This window comes from Drosophila miranda, chromosome 4 (assembly GCF_003369915.1).
Source record: "Drosophila miranda strain MSH22 chromosome 4, D.miranda_PacBio2.1, whole genome shotgun sequence".
In the NCBI taxonomy this organism is placed as follows: Eukaryota; Metazoa; Arthropoda; class Insecta; order Diptera; family Drosophilidae; genus Drosophila; species Drosophila miranda.
Window position 1 is genome coordinate 24,915,622 of NC_046677.1, and position 22,341 is coordinate 24,937,962.

Here is a 22,341-nt window from a genome sequence, read left to right on the forward strand (position 1 = left end):
TTACACATGCATCTAGGGAAAATATAGCCCCGTCGCTAGTTTTGTGCTGGTTTCATAGGTGTTTTATGTGATTTCATGCCTTTAATTTATTAATGAACTAACCGCAGCGAATTCTTCTTCGTTTTGTTGTGTGTCTGATTTATGTGGCATCTGGCTGTCGGTCGGCTGGTTGGAATTTTTGATGCATGTCAGGGAGGTCTGGGTGCGGGACTCCATGCTGGTGTCAAAGGGTTCATTAGCACGCCAGAAGGATATTTACACGAGCACACACATAACAAGCGATCCAACAATGCCAGCAAACAAGCAGCAGGAACGCAGAAACGCAGAAACGCAGGAACCGTACGGCACCGTGTGACTTATGTAACTTAATAGGCTGATGAAAAATGGTTAAGAGATTTTTATCACTCAACATGCAACAGACAGACAGACAGACAGCAAGAGGAAGGCAGTTGCAGCCGTGGCAAACAACATGTGGCACAAGCAATGGCAAAGGCAAAGCCAAAAGGCAAAGGCGATGCCCCAGCCAAATTGTATCCACATGTGTGCAGGCCCAGGCCCATTGGCGGGGCACCACCACCAAGATGATGATGTTCAGAGATCATCAGAAAGAGCGACCGCAGTCCAAGCAGCAGCACCACTGCACCGCCAAAACAAATTGAAAAATTTCAAGTCCTCAGCCTCTTGGCGCTCGCAATTGCTCAATCGCGGCGTACTTTCGTACTTTCGCGTGCTCGCCGCCAGCCAGAGGCCCCCTTAGGTGGAGGATGGGACAGAGAGCAGCACCCATTCGATGGGGCCACACAGCGGAGGAGCAAGAGCCAGAGCACAGTGTCATCAGCGTTGCTCAGAGATGAGCAGAGAATATGGGGATTAGCCGGAAAAAGGGGGGAGAATGGCAGCAGAAATAGAGAGAATTCTAGGGTATACAAATCAGTGATGCTCTTAAGATATGTAGGAGGAGTAGGGATTCACTTGTGAAGAAATATATCTAGAAAGATCCTCACTATCAACAATATACCTCAGAGGAGTACTCTGATCTCTGATGTGGGCCAATTTACGAATCATTAGTCGAATCTCAAAAGAATTTTAATTCAAAGGATCACAATTCAGTGGATCACAAGTTTTCCGATTTAATGATGCCCGAAATTTTCAGTGCAGCTTTATAGTAAATGAATAAAAAGCATTGAGTACCATAGGTGTAGTATTTTTCGGGAATACTACGAATCATACAATTCTTAGAGATCATTAGAAACAATTCTTAGAAATCTCTTAGACTCACAGAGATCATTGGAACCCATTGCCAAAGACTGACAATCTAACATCTATCAATCCTATTCTGATATTTGAATATATGTATAATTGAATCATAAGATTATTATTAATTAAGTCAATTAGTGTCCTCTTGCATCCCTTCGTATACTAAGGACACTAAGGACCTCATAGAGATCTTCCTCTCGTACCAGCAATTATATATCTTTCCATATCCCTTTGGCATCCCTTCGGATATCTGCTCATCACTGATATCTAGATACAAAGATTGGCGGCCCCTCATTCGCGCATTTACTGAGCGCCGAGCGGTCCGCGTCGCACAAAAGTCACTCGCGGGTGCGCCGTGGAATGGCGGTGGCATGGGCTTCGGAATCGGCATCGGGAAGCAACCATCGGTGGCAAGGCAGCCATGAGGTCCGTCGCTGTCTCATTGGGCCTCTCGGTCTCGGCAGAGCACTGCGTGCGGAATTTTCATTTCATTTTTCGAGTTCGGTCGCGGTTCAGTCTGTGAGAAAACGTTGTCGTGTCTGGTCGCTGCTTGCCTCGCGTTCGGCCTATCGTTCGATTTTCATTTTAGTGTTGCGGGTGGAGGCAATCGTCGCGGAAAACTCTGGCCGCCCCATCAGAGTTTTCCTCTCTTCTCAGTGTGTGTATTCCTTCAAGTGTCTGTGTGTCTTTCCATGAGAATGTAAGTGGAAAAGCGGCACATTAAAAATATAAGAAAAGAAGAAAATTTAATTTATTTTTAAGTTTTTGTTTTTCCGTTTCCATCTTTCGGTGCCTTACGGTTCTGTCGGCACTTTTTGTCGTTCCGCCCGTCAAGAATTCCGGCTAAAAACTCATTCTGAATGGACGCGTTTGTTGTGCCGTTCTTTGTTTTCGGTATCTTATTGGGGAATGGAAAATATGAGCGTATCGAAAGATACAGATACAGCAGAAGAGCTCTCTGCAAATTGACCGTGAATATGGACAAATGCTTTCTAAGATCCAAAACCAAAAGCGAATCCCAGATAAACGAAACTTCATGAACGAAAAGTGTTCTAGAAAATCGAAAGGAAATTAAAAATAAATATCGGAAATTAAAGGAATACCGACCAAGTGCGAAAAATACGTTGCTGAAAAGATGTTGGCAGCCTCTCGAGGAAATGAATGAATACAATAATGAGAATTGTAAATAAATGTTGGAGAAAGAAAGTGCAGACTGAAATTCGTGCAAAAACAGAAGAAAATAATGAATGAGCGAGGGAAAATTAATGGCATAAATAATGCAAAAATTATGATTAATTAATGATTATTTAAAGGGACTTAAAGCAAAAAAAAAACAAAAGAAATATAAATTTTAAAAACCGATCTACTATTCGTGCAATAAGTGATTAATAAAATCCCCGTGAAAGTTAATCCTGTAAAACAAACTGCGATATTACCAGATCTTGGGGTAGAAATATTAATCAAAAATAAATAAATGACAATGTGGTTCTATAAAAAAAACATAAAATAACTAAAGTGCTTTTTGGGGAACAATTAAAGTCAAATCTCTGTAGAAACCCCCCACCAAAACCACTACCAACTGCACCAAGATCTCTACCAATCAAAATCATATTTCCCGTCGACATATGGTGTAGAAATCGCACCAGAGTACAACTCCATTCATCAAGAGCCGATGCCAGATTCCAATCATAAATCAAAGACCCCCCACCAAAATAAAAAACCAAAAAAAAGAAGTGTGACTAAATCATCGACTGCAACCGAGACGGCCGTGGACTCCGACTCCGTCTAAAAATCGAGTTAGGAAAGCGTTCAAATCGGCGTGGGCTGCAACGCCTACCCTACACTACCAATTTTCCCTATGAAAACAGCATTTTCATGGCTTATCAAATCAATTTCCAAAACTTTTATCGGCCATGGGGTTGGAGGTAGCGGTTTTTTGTTGGCCTTTTGTTTCAAGCCACCAAATTTTTTAATTACCATAAAGAAAGAAATATAAAAAGTAGTTTCTGTGCGGGGGGATAGGGGGGAAAGATAGAACTTTCCCAAAGTGCATTTAGCGGCAGCCAGCTGTATCTGGTAGATACATTTATTAATTTTTATGTAAATGCTGGGCTGCGAAGGGAACACGCGTCTGTCATAAAAAGGCGCCCCGCCGATTGTCACCAAATAGTCGGTCGGTGACTATATATTCTTTTCGGTTTCGTTTTCGGTTTCGTTGTCTGTTTCTGGCTGTTTCAAATTGTATTTTGACTGCCGCGACGGGCTATAAAAATATTCGAGATGACAAGAACCTGGGCGGTGCATCAGTAAAAATTAACAAGCAAAATTAGCGGAGCCAACAAGACACCACCAGAGGAAGAGGTGGAGGAGGAGGAGGCTGCTGCCGCCTGGAGGCTCTGCAATTGACCTCATGATGTCGAACCTGCCTGCCTCTTGGTGGATGCTGCATTTTCCCCTCGAAAATAAATGCATAAACATAATGTGCAACGGGGAGACACACAGCACAGAGCACCCAGTCGGAAAGATCGAGTCTGCGAGTATTTTTAGATATCCCCAGCGTAAATAATTCATTTTCCAGTCACAGTTGTTGACGTTTCGTCGTCGCACGAAGTCTCCTTTCCCTAGGGATATTTTCCGTGGATTTCTCCCAGGGGACAGGGCGCGAGTCTGTCTCTCTGGATTTGCATTCTACACTTGAAAGTGTTTCGCCCTATTTTGGGAGTACCCCTCGTTCCTCGATCTATTCCCATTCCCATTCCACATGAGCATGAACATGAACTTTGACTGCAGTTGCAAAATCTTGAACTAGAAATTCCACTTTGGCTGCAAGACAGACAGAAATCTCTCATAAGCCCTGGCCCGGGCAGGCCACTTAAGGCGGCTTTTTATGGGGCGTCCCTCTTCGCTTGGTATCCCAAAAAAAAAAATACAAAATACAATAAATTGTACTCAACTCCAATGCGGACACTGTACAGCAATTTTCAGCTGAAGTGGCGGCACATCGCTGGGGCAGCAACTCAATTAAGTGTCCATAAAGTATCTAGATACGCTAATCAATGATATATACGTATATGTATGTATATGGATAGGTATATATAGCCCTCAAATGTTGTAGAGGTTTTGAGCACTTGAATCTTTGCCGGGAATTATTCGGAGATTTGTTTTTGGTTAAGATGTTTGGCAATTAAAATAGCAAACCAATGACTAGAGAGATGGAGGACGATGTGTATAAAATTGAACGAAAACAGACATAAAAACTGAATAAAAACAAAAGCAGAATAAACAAAAAGAAAACTAGGGAAAGTGTGGGTGCCAAAATGGCAAATAAAAGTGAAAGGAATACATTAAAGAAAACTTCCTCAAAAAAACATATCTGCAAATGAAAAAAATACAAAATAAAAATTCAAAACCTAATCAAAATTTGATGAATATAATAAAACAAACAAGCACTAAAAACCCCAACCAAAAAGCACTCAATCTAGACATTCAAAGTCTTTAAAAAGTCTCTCCCAACGGACCATTTAAATGTTCATCAAGTGTGTCATAAAAATCTCTATAAATTATGGTTAAATGCAAAATGAAAAGAGGTGTTTGTGTGTCTGAAAATTCTGATAGATCCATTTTCAATTACAGTGAAGTGCAATAGCAGAGACATAGAAAGAGAAAACGCTAAACCCATCAGTCGTCGCCGGCATCGGGCGAATGTGTTTATGATAAAACGTGAACGAAATTGAAACGTAATCAAGCGAAAGTTGGAATCAAACACATTATACGAGTACACGGATAGGAAATTAAGAGCAGCACAGCCGCTTCAAAGGCTGTCTGTCAGTCAGTGTTCCGTTGGAGGAACTTCTGCCGGTTGCCGGTTGCCGGTTGTCGGTTCTTCCCTGCCCCATACCCCTCTCTGTGGCCCCCTTGGAAGGAAAACGCATGAGTTCTGTCAACGAAATGACATGCAGCATCTGTCTATGTAGCCATAGGCCCAGGACGTGATGCTGTGTCGCAGTAAGAGTCGATGCCTCCTCAGCCTCCACCTCCGATGATGCTATTTTTATGAGGCCCCAGACTATTGCAGACCGACGACGGATGCGTGGCCCCATGAAAAATCAATTAACACGCAAAATTATTAAAGACGAAAAACAAAAACGAAATACAAAACGAAACGAGAAGAAGCTGAAGCTGAAGCCGAAGGAAAACTGAACGAAACTCTTCTTCGTGGCACTTGGGGTTCCGGGTCATAGAAAGAGGAGGAGGCCCCCTTCTGGTACCCCCCTCTGACAGAGTCTCCTGTATCTTCTTGCAACTTCAAAGCAGCTGCAACGGAATGTCGCGCCTCTGCGGATTAGGACTGCCGCTGCCGCTGCTGCTGCTGCTGGCGGTGGTGCAATTGCTCCATGGCGGCTGCCAAACTGTCGCTGCCATGAAAGGTGAGTCTCTCCGTAGTTATGGGACTGGGGATCCAGAACCGAACCGAACAGAACCGAACAGAACGTACAGTTAATTAAATGTTACGACAGTCAGGTAGCTAAAAAGATACGCGCTACAGAATTTAATACCCCGCATAAACATGAGATTTATCATGGCAAATGATCAACGCACGATTTATGCTCATTACAAATATGGCCAGCCACGAATTGGCCGCAAAAAATAAGGGGACCAAAAGCAGAAGCAGAAGCCGAAGTAGAAGCAGAAGCAGATTGCATTTACTTTGGCTGCCATCGAAACACACATAAATAAAAGTCAAAATAAAGAGTTGCAAATGGTGCAATGCCACATACATTTTGGTGTTATCCGCGTGTGCCGAACAGCCAGCCAGTCACTGTGGATGCGATCGAATAAAATCGTCGGTAAAAATTGGGTTTGTAGAACTTTCACATAGACAGATCTCATGGATTATTCAAAAGCTTTCAGAAGTGCGGTTTCGAAGGGTGCTTTTGAAAGCTTACTTATACTAATGCAATGCAGTTTCTTGGTTGTGTGCGTGCAGGCAGACAGTAAAGGGCTTACATTTATTGATAATAGAGCTCTCTTTTAATGTCTGTAATCTCCTTTTATAGATGAACTTTAATTGAATAATTTCTATTGGAAGCTAAGGAAAGTTCAGATAACACTGAAACTTAAACCCTCTCAAATTGTTGAAATTAGAAATTTAACAGCAATTAAGTTCCCAATAAATACCCACCCTAAGAACATATTTAGAACCTTTTTAAAAGTATACTTCTTGGGATTCGGGAAAACTATTTCCCTTAAAGGCAGCCCGTTGAACAGTAACTGTTTTCAAACTTTCCCTAAAACCCCAGAGTTTGACCTTTATTTATATTCCACCGTAAATCCCCGCCTATATACAATATTTCAATCAATTTCTGCTACAACTTTGACCAACTGGTCGCTGCATTCGGTTGTTTCTTCCCGTGGCTGTCTGTGGATATAGTTTTGCATTCGCAATGCTCCATGGTAACCCCATGGCCGGCCCATAAAATCCCACTACTTAACTACAATGCGCTGCAGCAGTGCACTTAACGCATTTTTCACGCTTGACATTTGACTTGGGGCGCACTTTTCTCTTCTCTTCTCGTTGCTGTTGTTGTCGTCTTTGCCTTCGAGTTGGTTGCCTTTGTCGTTTGCTGAAGTATTTGGCTGTCGGGGACTCTACGCCGACTATACATACATATATATGTATATCTCCGACTGCGGCGTGGTCTGAGGCGGCATACAACCCGCCGCGCAAATGCTATTCCAAGCATGCTCTTAATTTTCCTATATCTAGAGGAGAGGAGTGTATTGTATATATATTTTGGTCTTGGCGCAAATGTATTTTTAATGATATTTTTAGTTGGCATGTGACGTCACTTGGCAGTGGAAGGGGGCGGCTAAAGAAGCCAAAACATGAATCATCCAGAAGAGGCGCGAAGATTGTTTTATTTTGTTATTTTTTTGTATGCTTCATTTGATTTTTAGTATATATATTTTATTTTATTTGTACGATAAATGTAAATCATTTACACGCGCAAAACCCAAAAAGAGATGTGCCAAATTCAATGTATACTTTTGCAGATACAAACGTATCTATATCTCCATCGGTGTGAGTGTGTATATGTGTATCTGTATCTGGTGCGCGCCATATGCTGTGCTGTGTGTGTCTCCTCTTTTGATTATTCATTTGCATTTGCAATATACATATCAACACATGCTTGATTCTCAATGCTAACTGCAACAAGAGGGAACTACTAGGCTTTAGACAGATCGAGGCTATAGATACTCTTGCAGATACATGGTTCTTATGGTAGTCATCTAGGTATACGATTTAGGCGGTAAAAGAGGCTTTCAGAGAGGCTTTTAAAAGAGCATTTTGTAAGAGGTCCAAGGAAAGTAGTTGCAATGAAGATATGTTATATCTACTCACACTCTATAGCCCTGCAGATACTTCTTTCTCTGCTTCAAAGTCGACATCCCCTTCTTCAAAGGGTATCGAAAATATATATATATTTTATATTGCATATAAAATGAGACAATTTATTTTGGCGACGACGTTGATCCACCCTCCCTTTCCCCTTGCTTCTGCCTGAGTCATGAGAAAATTTGTCTTTATGACTTGTCGATCCTCAATTGTCGATGGTTGGTCGGCGAAAGGGTAAGCCTCTGAAGCTGGCCTCCACATATAATTGAATTTAATGCGGCCCCGGAGTCTAATTAGGGCGAAAGAGAAGACATTAGCGATAGCGACACATGTTCTCCCATGGAAAGGCGGCCATAAAACCGAGGGAAATGCCCAAGGAAATGCCCAGGCAAATGGCTTTCTTCAATGCGGTTTTTATTTGATTTAGATTGATCTCTTAAGCCGCCCAATGGGGCTATAGAATGCGTAGAATGGTTGAGGAAACTACCAGCCTGATGAGTAGTACAATGATTATGATCAGAGAAGGAATCGAGGGAGGAATCCTAGGGGATTACTTCTTTCTCAGAAATAGATAGAAATCTACATATGTGAAATGGGCAGGAAGTGTGCAGAAATCTGTGTGGTGCAAAAGGCTATATTTTCTTTCAGCTTAAGTTAGAGCTCTTGTAGTTATGTTATTCTTGAGGAATAGTAGAACATATAGAATGAATATCTCTCCAGAATAAATCACAGCTTTCAATGGGAAATTAAACAACAAAATAATGAAGGGTCATGGAACAATATTCAGGGGCAAATTCTATAGAAATACTCTAGTTTACTCTACGGAATGCCGCATGATTTTAAAGAAAATACATAAATATTGTTCGAAAAGTACTGTACAAAATTATGTATCAATTATGTGTGTCATCTGTACGCAATTTCGACGAAAGCATCACCATTTTATGGTAAAATACTAAAACAGAAAAGGTGAAATTATCAATGATTAAAGAAGAAAGCTTCTTTTGTTAAAAGGCACATAAAACTTTCTTTTAAAATTCAATCTATTGCTAAGTAAAGAGTCTAGTGTCTCTGGCCACCCCGATTGCCAGGAAAATCACTTAGCCTATAAAGTAGAAACCATTCATTTGGCGGGAGCCATCGCCATCGTCAATTTGCCCATTAATGTCAATAAACAGAGCCTCTCGGACTCCATAAATATACGAAACTGCAACTTGCAACAAAAATCCACACGAGAGCACGTAATAAGCCCACAAATCACATGCGCCACTAATAAACTTTGACATTATTAGTGAAATGAAATGAAAAACGAAGACCATACACCATACAGCATACAACACAACAACAGCAGAAATTTATAAATTGCCAATGTCAGATAAATTTTTAATGAATGGCCCGCAACCAGAAACTTCATCGCGACTGCGGCCCACCAAAGGAGCATTAATTAAAAGACCAAAACGAGAGGCAAATACACTCGTACACTCGTAGAGAAAAAAGCCATAAAATATACACAAAAGCGAATAACTATAAAGCGTTCGTATGGGGACAACGGGCGACATATAACTCAAATAAAATAAACATCGGCCATAACATAAATATTCGCTGGCTACCTACAACATACCTCTCCCTCTGTGGACTCCCAGCTCTCTCTCTCTCTCTCTTTCATTTGCTTCGAGTGGCATCAAAAATGAACATAAATTTAGCATTTGAATGGGGAAATGGGGAATGGGAGTTGTGTGGGGCAGTGCTGGTGCTGCTGATGCTGGTGGGGAGTGGGTGGCATGGCCAAAGCATCTGTTGCCATAATTCTTGCAATGTGCAACGTGCAACGCGCGCCCGCCTCTGATGTTTTTCCCCATTTTTGGGCAATGCTGCCCGATGATGTCTCATTTGTTGCTGGCCGACATTCGGAATGACGCCTGACGTGTGGACTCCCTCCGACTGCACCACATTTTGTTGTTGCAAATTGCATTTATTGTTCAGCGTCCAACCAACTTCCTGAAAGGCACTTTTGATGCCCATGCACTCACACAAAAGCAGAAAAAAGTCTGGAATTTAAAGGAGAATTTTTTTGAGCAACAATAGTAGCGTACTGTAGTAATATCATGAGTATTACAATTAAAGGTGTCATAAGAATACAAATCTCCCACACGGGTAGCTTGTTTGTAGATATTTGAGCTCTAAAATATCTATTCAGTAATGAAAGAAAATATCACTTTCTCTAGCCAAGATTTGTTCTATATCCATTAGCTATAGGTACGTAGAATATGAACATGAAATACATACCAGTCATAGGTATGATTAATGGGCTAAGAGGAAGGTCTAAGTGCAAACATATTTGTGTTGCTTAAAATATTTTGACAGAGCTCTAGAATTTCTGTTCGTAAGTAGAGATAGAAATCTCTATAGCTAGGCAGGAAACACATGTGGGAATAAATATGCCAATATTCCATTAACCAAATTTTCAACGATCCATAAGATGTATCCATCAAGCACTTTTATGACAATCATTTCACTATGTCATGCATTTATGTCTGCAACAAAGGCCCTTAGCCTACCCTTCAGTCGGTTATTCCCCATTTTGCTGGCTAACGATGTTTAGTCAACGATAACGCCTCCGCGTCTTTTGTGCGGCTTTGTTTTGGTTTGAGGCACGCGCATCGCATGAGGCAGCATCATCAAAAGTAGCAGAAACAGAGAAAACAAAAAAAAAAACAGAAGAAACAGCAGCCGTTCTCCTAATGTAGGTCAAAATGCATTGGTCTCCTCTCAGATGGGAAAGTGTTTTTGCTGTAGGTTTTCCTCTTTGACGCCTGATTGCTGCTAATTGGCGTTTTATCTGGCCCTCTGCTGTTTGTCTGCCATTCGTATGCAACTGTTCCCCTACATTTTCTATGTGGGTTAGGTCAATACATACATAAACATACTCGTATGGATGTCCGTCCGTCCATGCATTAGGGAAAACCCATAAACAAATATAACACGACAAATGTCTTCCCTTTTGGATGTGAATTGTTTTGAGTGAGGAAATTTTTAAAATATCTCAACCAAAAATTCAGTTTCATGTTTTGACAAATGTCTTTCGAAAATAATTTATTGCACAAGCGTACAAGCGGAATTTCGAGAAGCATTAATCATGCAATTTTTACGAGGTGGGCTCCAGAACAACAGCAAATGGGGAAATTATTCAGATCTCGTTCGATTTTGTCATACTCTTTTTCTCAAGAAAAAAGCACGTTCGATTGGGGCCAACAGCTAGGCAGGCGCGCAAGTAATTAAGCAAAATCAAGATGCAAACGATACAAGATGGATCTCAATAGATAGCCAGATAGATAGATGGATGACTGAATGAATGACTGACTGGGGTAGCCTCGACAGACGTTTGATTGACAGACTGACAGCTGGCTAGAGGTCTGGTTCTCTGGGCAAATTTGTATACGGATTTCAGCAGATTGCCAATTGCTCCCATTTGTGGATAGTGTATCTCAACAGCTGTATCTGTATCTCTAACAATTTCTCTATTTTCTGTGCTACACCCACATCCACACGTCTGTAGTCTCTCTGTATGGAGATGGCTATGTCTCCATGCCGCTGCAGGAGGCCAAAATGTCAACAAACATACGCGTCAAGTTTCGCACCAAACAGGAGAACGCCTTCCTGTTCCTCGCCGCCGGACGAACCGATTACTGCCTGCTGCGCCTCGAGAGCGGTCTCATAACTTTCAGCTATAAAATCGAACGGGATGTGGTCCAGGTAAGACACTCAGATGCATTCTGTTATACCTCCATCTCCACCTCTAAGCGTTATTCCGTTCGCAGTTGCGTTCCCCCAAGAAACAAAAGCTAAACGACCTGGAGTGGCACGATGTGGCTGTGCAGCGTTTTGAGAACAACATCACCCTACAGGTGGATGGCTACATAATGCGAAAACAGCTTCCTGGGGAAATGTTGGCGCTGAACATACATTTTGGCACCTTTCTGGGTGGCGTGGGGGACTTTACGGCCGAGTTTTTGAATGATGTGATTGGTTTTCGTGGCTGCATATCGGATGTGAGTGACAAACAAGCCTCTAGGCATATAGTTTCTCTTTATTGAACATATTCCTTTTTCTGTAGGTCTTTTATAACAATATCAACATCATCAAGCGGGCCAAGGATCGGACGGGTCACACCACCAGCACGGGTGTATCCTGGACCTGTAGCACAGAATTCGATGGGGGCATTAAAGATAGCATTAGTTTTCTAAAGAATGATTCATACGCGCTGATGCTTAAAGAATCCCATGCCACAGGAGAAACGTAAGTTCTGGAGGGGCATTCCCATTCCAGATTAAAGCTAATCTTCCGTTTATTTACAGCCTCTCTTTGCAATTCCGCACGATGGCCAGTGCTGGGATCATCTACTTCAATGGCGGCTTTGATTTCATACTCATCGAGATCGAGGATCATCGCCTGAAAGTGACCTTCAACAAGGCTGGCAGTCTTGTGCAGTTCATGACAAATGAGTCCATATCTGACGGCAAATGGCATCGTGTGCTCCTCCGCTATAATGGAGCCATGGCAGAGCTGCATCTGGACGATGCCACCAGCGGCTATCGCGGGGCACACGCTAATGAGACCAAAGCGAGCATTAATCTGGAGAAGAGCGTGTTCTTTGGCGGCGTGCAGGAGGAGATGCGCCGCCGTCTGATCGGCAAGGGACTGCGCATCAATGAGATCAGCTTCAAGGGTTGCATGCGCGATCTAATGGTAAATGATCTGCCTTTGGGCTTCGGCGAAATGAGCATCTCGCGGAACCTGGCCCTCAACTGCCTGTGGAAGTATCCCTGTCTGGAGTACAATCCCTGCCTGAAGAGTGGTATTTGCAGTCAGCATGGTGTGGATGAGTTTATATGCTACTGCGATCAGTCCTACTGCATCAAGGCGGATTTCCAGGGGCCCTTTAAGGTAGGTCCCCCCCTTTATAGGTATTTCTTTTTGGGTATATCTGACCTCTTCTCTTACAGATCTTCACTGAAACCAGTCCGGAACTGGAACTCCTGTACGTCTCACCCATGCAACTCCTGGAAGGTGGCACTGCCTTCTTGTCACACCATTTCATAGACATCATACTCGATCTGCGGCGGTATCCCAGCCTCAATGAGCAGTCCATCATCTTTAATGTGGTGCAGCAGCCCAAGTACGGACAACTGCTGCAGTATTCTGCGGAGAAATCCAACTTTGTGGTCTGCCGCACTTTCAATCTGGTGGATCTGGCCACTGATAAGGTCAAGTATGTCCACAACGGCATGGAGAACTTCAACGACCATGCCACCCTGGATATGCAGATCTATGGCGACATCCACAAGATACCCGAGAACATACTCGGCAAGCACCGGTTCCTGCTCCATGCGAATATCACGCCAGTGAACGATCCGCCGCAGCTGAGGCTCCACTTGCACAAAATCCTCAGGGTGATCGAGGGCATCGAACGGGTGCTGGATGTGGACTTGTTCAACATCGATGATCCCGATAGCGAGCCGCACACTCTGATCTACACCATTCTTCCCTCCGCGAATCCCCAAGAGACCTTTGGCTGCTTCATGGTCGGAGGCGTCGCCACGTCGACCTTTTCCCAGGCTGATGTGAATGAGGGCAAGGTTTCGTATCAGTACAACTCCACCACAGCGGAGTCCTTCAGCTATCAGCTGCAGCTGCATGTCTCCGATGGCATCGAAACGAGCGATACCGTCTATCTGCCCGTTTCAGTGCATCCTCTGGAGCTGCGGCTGGTCAACAACACGGGCCTGATCATGATACACAAGAGCTGGCTGCTCTTGACGCCCGCGAATCTCTCGATTGGCACCAATGCCGTGGACGAGCACATAGACATACGCTACGATGTGGTCAAGGCACCGCAGCATGGAGTGCTGCAGCGGCTGCGACAGATTGATGGCTCCTGGGTGAACGTGGACTGGTTCAGCGATAGCCAGCTGCTGCTCGGCCACATACGCTATCTCCACAACAGCGATTTCCCTTGGCAAGACGAATTTAAGGTGTGTACTCGTACTGTATCGTAATAGAAAAACCAAATCAATACCATAAATGGGCAAAACGCCAACACTAGTTTACAAAGGTTTTGGAGTGGGAAAGACCCTACCTTACTTTATAAAACCTCTCAACTTGGAGTATACCAAATTTAATAGAATCCTTTCAAATTTCGAATGCATAAACAAATTACATGTTGCGTTCATGACGCAACAGATTTGATACAAGATATATTCTGCGACAGCCGACGACAGCCAGCGGTGAGATATCGAGGCACGGTCCCGAGAAACCAAAAAGATCATACATGTCGTGTGCCCGACAAGGCGAAATTAATGCTCACCTCGAGTTTCACTAATAAGGGCTGTTTTTTGTTGTTCTTGAACAAATTCCAAAAGCCTGCCCACCAATGACATACTCTGTTCTGAGCTTCTATATATTCTAGACTCGTATTTATAAGGGAAATTCTTATTGACCATTCTAGCTTCTTATCATAGGAACACATTGCCTTTATCTAGGACTTTTCATTAATAATCATATTTCATTTCATCCTTTATCTTATCTAAATTTGCTTTTCATCAACTGATCGTCCTCCCCCCAATTCCAAAACTAGCTTAAACTATACCAAAACTTCCAATCATTTAAGCTCTCTGCTAAGCCCCATTCCTGTTGCTCAGTGTAGACAATAAATTTGCATTGATTTCACTTTCTACAACAGTTTATTGCCTCGTTTGGCTTTGTGACCACGCAAACGTTCGACTTCCGCATCACATTCACGCGCCTTCGCATAACCAGCAGCAGTCCATCTTTGATTGCCATCAATGGGACGCGGGACGTTCTGCTGACCAACGAGATGCTGTCCTATGGTACCACACCCATTGGGAGCTTCCCGCGCAGCGTGATCTACAAGATTGTCCAGCCGACCCGTTATGGGGGGATCTTTGTGGAGGGATCGCGCAAGGCGGCGAAGCAAATGGATTCGTTTACCCAACAGGACATTGACAAACGACGCATACGGTATAGGACCCATCACACGAGCTACTCCAGCTTCAGCGATCGTCTGGAGTTTGTGGTCTCCGTGGCGGAGTGCGATGATGTGGAAGGAACACTGGAGATTGCCTACAGACCCCCCGAAGAGTTAATCAGCAAGCTCGCCTATCAGGCCCGCGAAGTGCTGCAAGTGCAGGAGGGAGAACGGGCACTGATCACCAAGAATCACTTTGGCATCCGCTTCAACATCTACGAGAGTCTGCAGTTCCAGGTCTCCGCGAGTCCAGAGCATGGTGTCATATGCAAATACGACGAACAGACGGGTTTAACCACCCCCGTAGATATGTTTACCCTCGAGCAGCTCTTTCGGAATGATATCTACTACTGTCACGATGATACAGAGTCTACGAAGGACTCCTTTGAGTTGCTCATCCTCTCGGGCGATGAAACGGATCTTCAGTTTGTGTCCAGCATGGAAGTGCGCATCAAGCTGGTCAACGACAACGAGCCGTATCGCACGGCAGTGGAGCGGGTATTTCATGTGGTAAGGAATGGCATTCGCACCCTCAATCCCACAGTGCTTCAGTACCTGGATGCTGATGTGAACACCAACCACACGGACATCCACTACATCCATGTCTCGAGCACAAACGGTGCCTTCTACAAGTCCGGACAGTATATCGACAGTTTCAGTCAGGATGATATAGCGAATCGCAGGATTATGTTCCAGCACACGGGACCCGACGCGGGCACAGCGTCATTTATAGTCACCGACCGACAGCATGAGGTTAATGGTCTGCTAGAGATCCTCGCCTCGGATCCATTTGTCTCAATGCTGCCCACAAACGCCTCCATAGCCCAAGAGGGAAAGTTTGTGGTGCTCAAAAACCCCGATTTCGTGCTGGAAACCAATTTGGATATGAAACTGGATGAAATCTACTACGAAGTGATCAAGCCTCCTTCTTATGGGATACTCATGTATCTGGGCAGGCAACAAAGTGGCGCAGATGGGGAACAGAATGGTACTATGATCTACAAGGCCACAAATTATACTTCCTTGAGTAACTTCACTCATTTGGATATTGAACGGGAGAGATTGGTCTATTGGAATACAGAAATTGCATCGATGGATAAAGTTAGGTGAGAATTAAGGAAAGAACCTCCAATTTTCGGAATACATCAAGGTTTCTTTTAACCCAAAATAGATATCGAGTCCACATTAAAAACATTACAGCTGAAGGTGAGGTCGTTTTCAGGATATATCCCTCTGCCTATTGGGAGCCTCTGCAGGTCAAACAGAATCATACGCTGTATGTGGAAGAGTCCACCAGTGTGCTTATATCCAGAGATGTCCTAGAGGTGGGTTTACTGACTTTTACTTAAACTCATTCTAAATACCTCCTCTATTCTGCAGGTAGTGCATCCGAATATATCCCCTGGCGATATTACTTTCCTGGTAACCTCATCGCCCATGCATGGCTATCTCGAAATGCAGTCCATGTCCTTTGACGATGAATACAACTGCAAAGTGTTCGATCAGTCGTCGGTAAACACCGAAAAGATGTTCTACATTCAAGCGGGTGTCAATCAATCAACGGATTACTTTGTCTTCGATGCCACCAATGGCATTACATGGCTCCACCAGCTGATGCTGAAGATCGTCATCATACCAGAGAAGCTCTACATGCACTCGAACATCGTGTCCGTGGTGGAGGGCAAGACAGTGCAGCTCAATCCCACAGATGTGCAACCCTATTCGGAGTACTATCGGGGCAAGATACTGGAGTATATAGTGACCATAACACCATCTGCTGGACACATACTCGCAGGGAACTCAAAAGTCAAGAGGTTCACCCAGAAACAGCTCGAACAGGGCTCCATCCAGTATGTCCACAACGGCAGCGAGAATTCCACGGATACCATCACCCTGGTGGCCATGGCAAGGAACAAGGAGAGCGTTCCGTTCGAATTGGAAATTGCTGTGGTGCCCGTGAACGATGAGGAGCCCATGATGGTCACCAATACGGGTCTGCAAGTGTGGAATGGAGGTCGTTATGTTATCAAGAATACAGATCTATGTAAGTCAAGTATTATACACCTCCCTGTTCTTTAATAAGAGGTTTTTTCCCTTTCGTCAGTGGCTCAGGATTACGATACTCCACCAGAGAATCTCACCTACATCGTGCACCACATCTACGGCGGATATCTGGCGGAAAAGTCTGCACCCCAACAAAAAATCGAACAGTTTACCCAAGGCCAAATCAATGGGGAGAAAATCTACTTTATGCACGATTCAAACTCCCGCAAGAACGAGCTCTCGTTTGTCGTAACCGATGGCCTGTTCAATACCACCGCGCAGATGCTTAACATCGAGATTAAGCCCATCGAGATCCTGGCCGATCACAATGAGAATTTGCATGTTTTCCCACTCACAAAGAAGCAAATCCTGCGCGATCATTTGCATTTCAAGTGCTCCGATGAGGAGCGGGAGATTCGCTACAATATCACAGTGCCCCCGAGTCTGGGTCGCATCGTGAACGAGTATGTGGGCAATGGTTTCACCAAGGAAGTCGCCGAATTCACCCAAACGGATGTGGATAATGGACACATCTTCTACGAGCACACGGCAGTTATCATGGAGTTCCGCATCAATGATTCGTTCTACTTCGATGTGGTGGCAGAGCGAAGCGATCGGCTGTTGGATCAAAAATTCAACATAGAAATATCAGTGTCATCTGGTGGTCTCTTGAGGTTCCTTCCCGTTTCAAAGATCACAGTAGATGAAGGTGGTTCGGTGCCCATAAAGCTGGACTTCTCAAAGATCCTCGAGTATCTGAAGACCCGCGCGGGCATTAATAATCCAGAGCTGTTCATTGAAGCGGTGCAGAAGCCCGCACATGGCAGCATAGGACTGGGCCATGAGTTCAAGCCAATACAGAGATACCATCCCAGTGATTTCTTTACCAAAAAGGTATACTACATTCACGATCATTCGGACACGCTGGAGGATACTATTCTCATGTCTGTTTATCTGACTCAAGGGTGAGTTAAATGATATTAAACAAACACATTTAGTAATACGATATGTTTCTCCTTCCTTAGCAATATATTCCTCTGCAATCTGACGATCCCTGTTTCCATTAATCCCATCAACGACCAACCCTTCCATCTGATCACCCACCTACCGCAAATGGTGGTGGTGGAGGGTGAAAATCGAACGATAACACGAAATGATTTGCTCACTGAAGATGCGGACACTCCGCCCGAGGAGATCATCTACGATGTGATGAGTGGCCCCACACTGGGGGTGCTCAAGAAGATCACAAACGATGGCCAGGCAGAGGATTTGCTGGCCTTCTCGAATCAGTTCACCCAGGCGGACATTAACAACGATCGGATAGTGTATGTGCACTTCGGCATGCCGCAGTCCACCACCTTCTGCTTCACTGTCTCCGATGGCCAGTCGAATGCGGCCTATGAGATATTCACCATCAAGATAGCGCCCATCAGCCTGCTGGCAGCGCCCATTCAGCTGCCAGTGAGTGTGCAACAGGGCGCTACGAGTGCCCCAATGAAGCTGCAGCACATTGGCCTGCACACGAATGTGCAGGTGGAACGATTGTCGTACAACATCACCAATTCCCCGCTCTACGGCATCATTGTGTTCAAGCACCAGCCCACGCTGAGGTTCACCCAGCAGCAGCTGGAGACGCTGCAGATCAGTTACATGCAAACGGATCTCAATCGATCCAACGACACGTTCCAGGTGAGCGCCTATGTCCCCGGGACCAACTATGTGGCACAGGTGGACGTGGTGATGGCCGTGGAGCCCGTCATTCAGATCAACAACATAGCCATGAAGGAGGCAGAGTCCAGTTCGAGTGCCGCTGGAGGAGGGAAGGTCAAGCTCTGCACCTCCCTGGACAATGACAATCCACTTTCCCTGAAGCTGAACAAGTTCAATCCGAAGTTTGTGATTACTCGAATGCCAGCCACAGGGCAGATACGGAAGATTATGCGCAGCACAGGTCTCACAAACGACGGCCAGAACGAGCGCTCGAGGAACATCTTCTCGTACAAGGACCTCCGCAGTGGCGTGGTCTACTTTGTGCCCAACGAATCTGTAGACGCCACAGAGGCCGACAGCGACAGCTTCGACTACCAGCTGCTCATCAAGACAGTGCAGCCCGCACAGGCCACTGTTTCGATTGAGTACCGCAGTCCCGTGCAGGAAACGGAGACCGTGCATCTGGGAAGCACAGAGATATCCATTAACTACCTGGCCGTGGCCTGTGCCGTCCTCATCCTCTTCTTCTGTCTCGTTTTTGTCGTGCTGATCTATAAGGTTCGAAAACTGCGCAAACACAAGGCAGACATATCGAAGGATCAACCGCCTGCCCTGCCCTGTCCACCGGACCTGACCTCCGTGAGTCCACAGCATCATCATCTGCAGCACCATCACCACCACAGCAGCCATCACTATGCCAGCTCCGAGGCGGATTCCGTGCCAGCCACAGGGAACTCCACGCCGCTGCCTGGCTTCAGCAATATCCCGCATTGCAAGATCATACCAGTGGAGTCGTACAAGCACGAGTTTCCCGACTACGATCCGGACGAGGATGAGACCGATGATCAGTGCGATCCGCAGCAGATGATGCTGCCGCAGCGCTACAATCCCTATCACTTGGATCACGACGCCTGGAGCTCCTCCTGCGACATGGCCAACGATTTTGCGGGCTATGCCTCCGTGCCGCAGAGCATTTCAGGGTCCGTCAGCTCCCCGCCCTCGGCCCCGCCAACGAATCCCTTGCTGCGACGCAATCAGTATTGGGTTTAAGCGATCAGATACGATTAGTCCTAAGGATATTTATATATTGTACCAGTAATTAGGCTTAAGTTTAAGGCTGATTTTTGAGATTCGCACAACTCTAGGATACGGACAGACTTGTTAAGGATAGGTAAAGCATTTGATACAATATACATTATATACTTACGCACATATCTGGAGTGTCATATACGGATTATACATATTTTTATGTCGAAATTAAGTTTAGAGCAGATTACGCGAGAGTTATACTCAAATTAGTTTTAAGACACTTTTGCCAACTTACATTAGCCTTAGCATTGTGTTTGCCAATACTTATTTCAATAAATGACAATACTTTTAAGCCAAAATGCACTTGTTTTTATCACATCTTTCAGCAAACAAAACAAACGAAGAGGATAGTCGTTCATATTGCTATATTTTGATATTCCGTCGAATATTACTAGCTAGAACGAACACCCAGCTATGCTCACATAATTTTATTTGATTAATGAATCTATTTTCTACTAGATTGGTTAACTTTTAGTAGTCAGCTTGATTGTATTGTTTATGAAATCAGGTTTATAAATTAATGTTTTTACATGTTAACTACCCGCTAACGACACAGTTGCTACACATAAACTACATTGCTATGCAATTACCAAAAGCGACACCTGAACCAGCGGTGTTCCGATTCCGATAGTAGTTCACAAGCAAGTTCCGAGCGACAACTCTTAACATTTTTCACTATCGACTTCCAGTAGTTGGCGCGAAATTTAAATTTTACTTCAAAAATCAGACATTTTTTAAATATTTAAGTACATCTGTATTTAAACCGTATAAGTTAGGTTAAAACTATAACAAATTATTGTTTTTCTGTATTTTCAATATCATTCGAAGACTTTTTGCTTAATAATCTACAAAATATCACTAGTTTCAATGTGATGCACATTTCGCTTTCGCTTGTCATAAGTACAAAGTAATGTAGCTGCTGCAGAGGGGGTCTAGCGGGTCTAGAAAGCAGCCGTTGTGGCAGCTGAGGGCTTCTCGGAAACCGGCGTCACAACCATGGCCTGATTATCATACCCATAGCCAATTTCAGTCACCACCGTAGTCGGAGTGGTGCTGTTTTCGGCCGGATAGCGTGTGCTCACTGGCGTCGTCAGTGTCAGCACCGAACCCTCGGCAGCGCCTGTAAATCACAAATAGTCAATGAGATGCGTTTCGCTCTTCTCGGAATGTCAGGTAGATCCGATCCTTACACTTACCAGCCACACTGTAGATCTGTGAAGGCGCCCGCTCAATGTCGCTGCCGTGACGAATGGCACTAAGATTCTGTATAGTCGTGGCATTGAGATCCTTGCCATTAGCCGTCCCCGGATGCGGATAGGCCTTGGACTGATAGCGCTGCAGCATCTGCTGGACGCATCTCTTGCGCAGCAGCCAGCGTACTCCTTTGTACGCATAACGTATGGCTATCAGTATAAGGAGTATGGTCAGAAGGAGGAGAATCAGTTGCTGGGTGCTCTGTATACTGTGGATTTCCGCCTTAAGAGGTTCGTATCTGTTGTAAGCTGTGGGCGCGAAAGAGGAAATGTTAGATTATGATATCAGATTTCTGGGTGAATCAGAAAATGAGGTAAATATAGACAACTCATAGTAGATTGGTTATCTTCAAAATGATTGCTTGCAGTCTTGGGTACTTTTTAGCCAAAATCAGTACACTGTAAATCATACAATAACCTGTTGAAATGTAGCTCTATCCCACAGTACAAACTGCCATCTAAAAATACCCCAAAGATTTGCTTAAGAAACTCATCAGCGATGATCTAATCACTTGAACAAAAGCACATTAATTACAGTCAATTGAACCTTAAGTTTCCCAACTGGAAAAACCCAAACTGCAGTTAGATATTGACTAAAGTACTATCCTAACTTTATGGCTAACGGATTGCCCCATCCCCAACCACATGCCACTGAGGCAATCTTTCGGTTACGTTACACTTGCCTGAACACTCCTTTGCGCATGTGTCCGCCTGATAGTTGTGGGACTTGGTATCACAAATGGTGGCACAGGAGTCGCAGGCCTCGCTGAAGACGGAGCAATATTCCTCCACGGGATTGCAGATCTTGCCATGGCAATCCTTGTGCAGGATGCCATCCTGCGAAGCCGTCACAAGGGAGAAGCTGGGCAGCAATGAGGCGCCTATCGAGAGCGACAATGGACGCATTTCCTTGCCAGACATGTGCAACGCTTGGATTGACTGATTGATTGATTAGCTGAGTGGGTGATGTTTTGCACAAATATTTGTTTTATTTCCGCTACTGTTGTTCGCTTGTTCGGACGTGAAGTGAAGTGCAGTTTACATAAGTGCCAGGGGAGGAGGGAGGCTCTCTTCTGGAAGTTATTTTCTCGAAGTATGATTCATAAGCCAACAACGCGGAGACCCCGACGCTGACGCCGACTGACTTAACTTCTTTTATTTTAATTGTTATTGGGCTTCAGACTCCAGATTCTGTTGTGGGTGCACTGGTGTGCGTAGTTCCGTATCTGTGTGTATGCGTGTGTGCAAACGAGTTTGAGTTTATCTTGGCCAACTTTCAGTCGATTTTCCATCAACTTTTCCTCCAGTTTAGACACATTTTCACATTTTCACACTTTCTATAATTGCACTCTTTATTGATTTCGTAAATTGTGATACTTTCTATAATAATTAGCTATGAAAAACACGAATTCTTTCACCACTAAAACGATTTTTTTATCATCCGTTTTTCGACTCGTTTGAGCCACACTCAACTCGTTACTGGCCGCAAATGCCGATCGTTCGTCCGAGTGTTACCAAGATACACCGATACTCAGACCTGCTACCCATAC

At 44.4% G+C, this 22,341-nt stretch overlaps 2 protein-coding genes across 5 annotated transcripts; one reads left to right on the plus strand and one right to left on the minus strand.

Annotated features, from left to right (window-relative positions):
- The first annotated feature begins 1,664 nt into the window (after positions 1–1,664).
- Positions 1,665–19,854, plus strand: LOC108162979 (chondroitin sulfate proteoglycan 4). Of its 3 annotated transcripts, none has more exons than XM_017297983.2 (12): positions 1,665–1,957; positions 4,891–5,684; positions 11,208–11,404; positions 11,470–11,700; positions 11,766–11,947; positions 12,007–12,595; positions 12,655–13,683; positions 14,391–15,802; positions 15,868–16,021; positions 16,077–16,740; positions 16,801–17,704; positions 17,765–19,499. In XM_017297983.2, the coding sequence occupies exons 2-12, from the start codon at positions 5,582–5,584 to the stop codon at positions 19,497–19,499; spliced, it is 7,200 nt and encodes a 2,399-aa protein (XP_017153472.1). In that variant the 5' UTR covers positions 1,665–1,957; positions 4,891–5,581. The 3 variants fall into 3 exon arrangements, with proteins under 3 accessions (XP_017153472.1, XP_017153473.1, XP_017153474.1); XM_017297984.2 differs by having other exon boundaries at positions 1,665–1,915; XM_017297985.2 differs by lacking the exon at positions 1,665–1,957 and having other exon boundaries at positions 5,582–5,684; positions 17,765–19,854.
- Positions 19,855–19,998: 144 nt separating this feature from the next.
- Positions 19,999–22,291, minus strand: LOC108163839 (protein grindelwald). Of its 2 annotated transcripts, none has more exons than XM_017299351.2 (3): positions 21,475–22,291; positions 20,729–21,040; positions 19,999–20,658 (listed from the first exon to the last, which is right to left on the minus strand). In XM_017299351.2, exons 1-3 carry the CDS (start codon positions 21,710–21,712, stop codon positions 20,480–20,482), a joined length of 729 nt encoding a protein of 242 aa, XP_017154840.1. In that variant the 5' UTR covers positions 21,713–22,291; the 3' UTR covers positions 19,999–20,479. The 2 variants fall into 2 exon arrangements, with proteins under 2 accessions (XP_017154840.1, XP_017154841.1); XM_017299352.2 differs by having other exon boundaries at positions 20,269–20,658; positions 20,735–21,040; positions 21,475–22,290.
- Between the last annotated feature and the right edge of the window lie 50 nt (positions 22,292–22,341).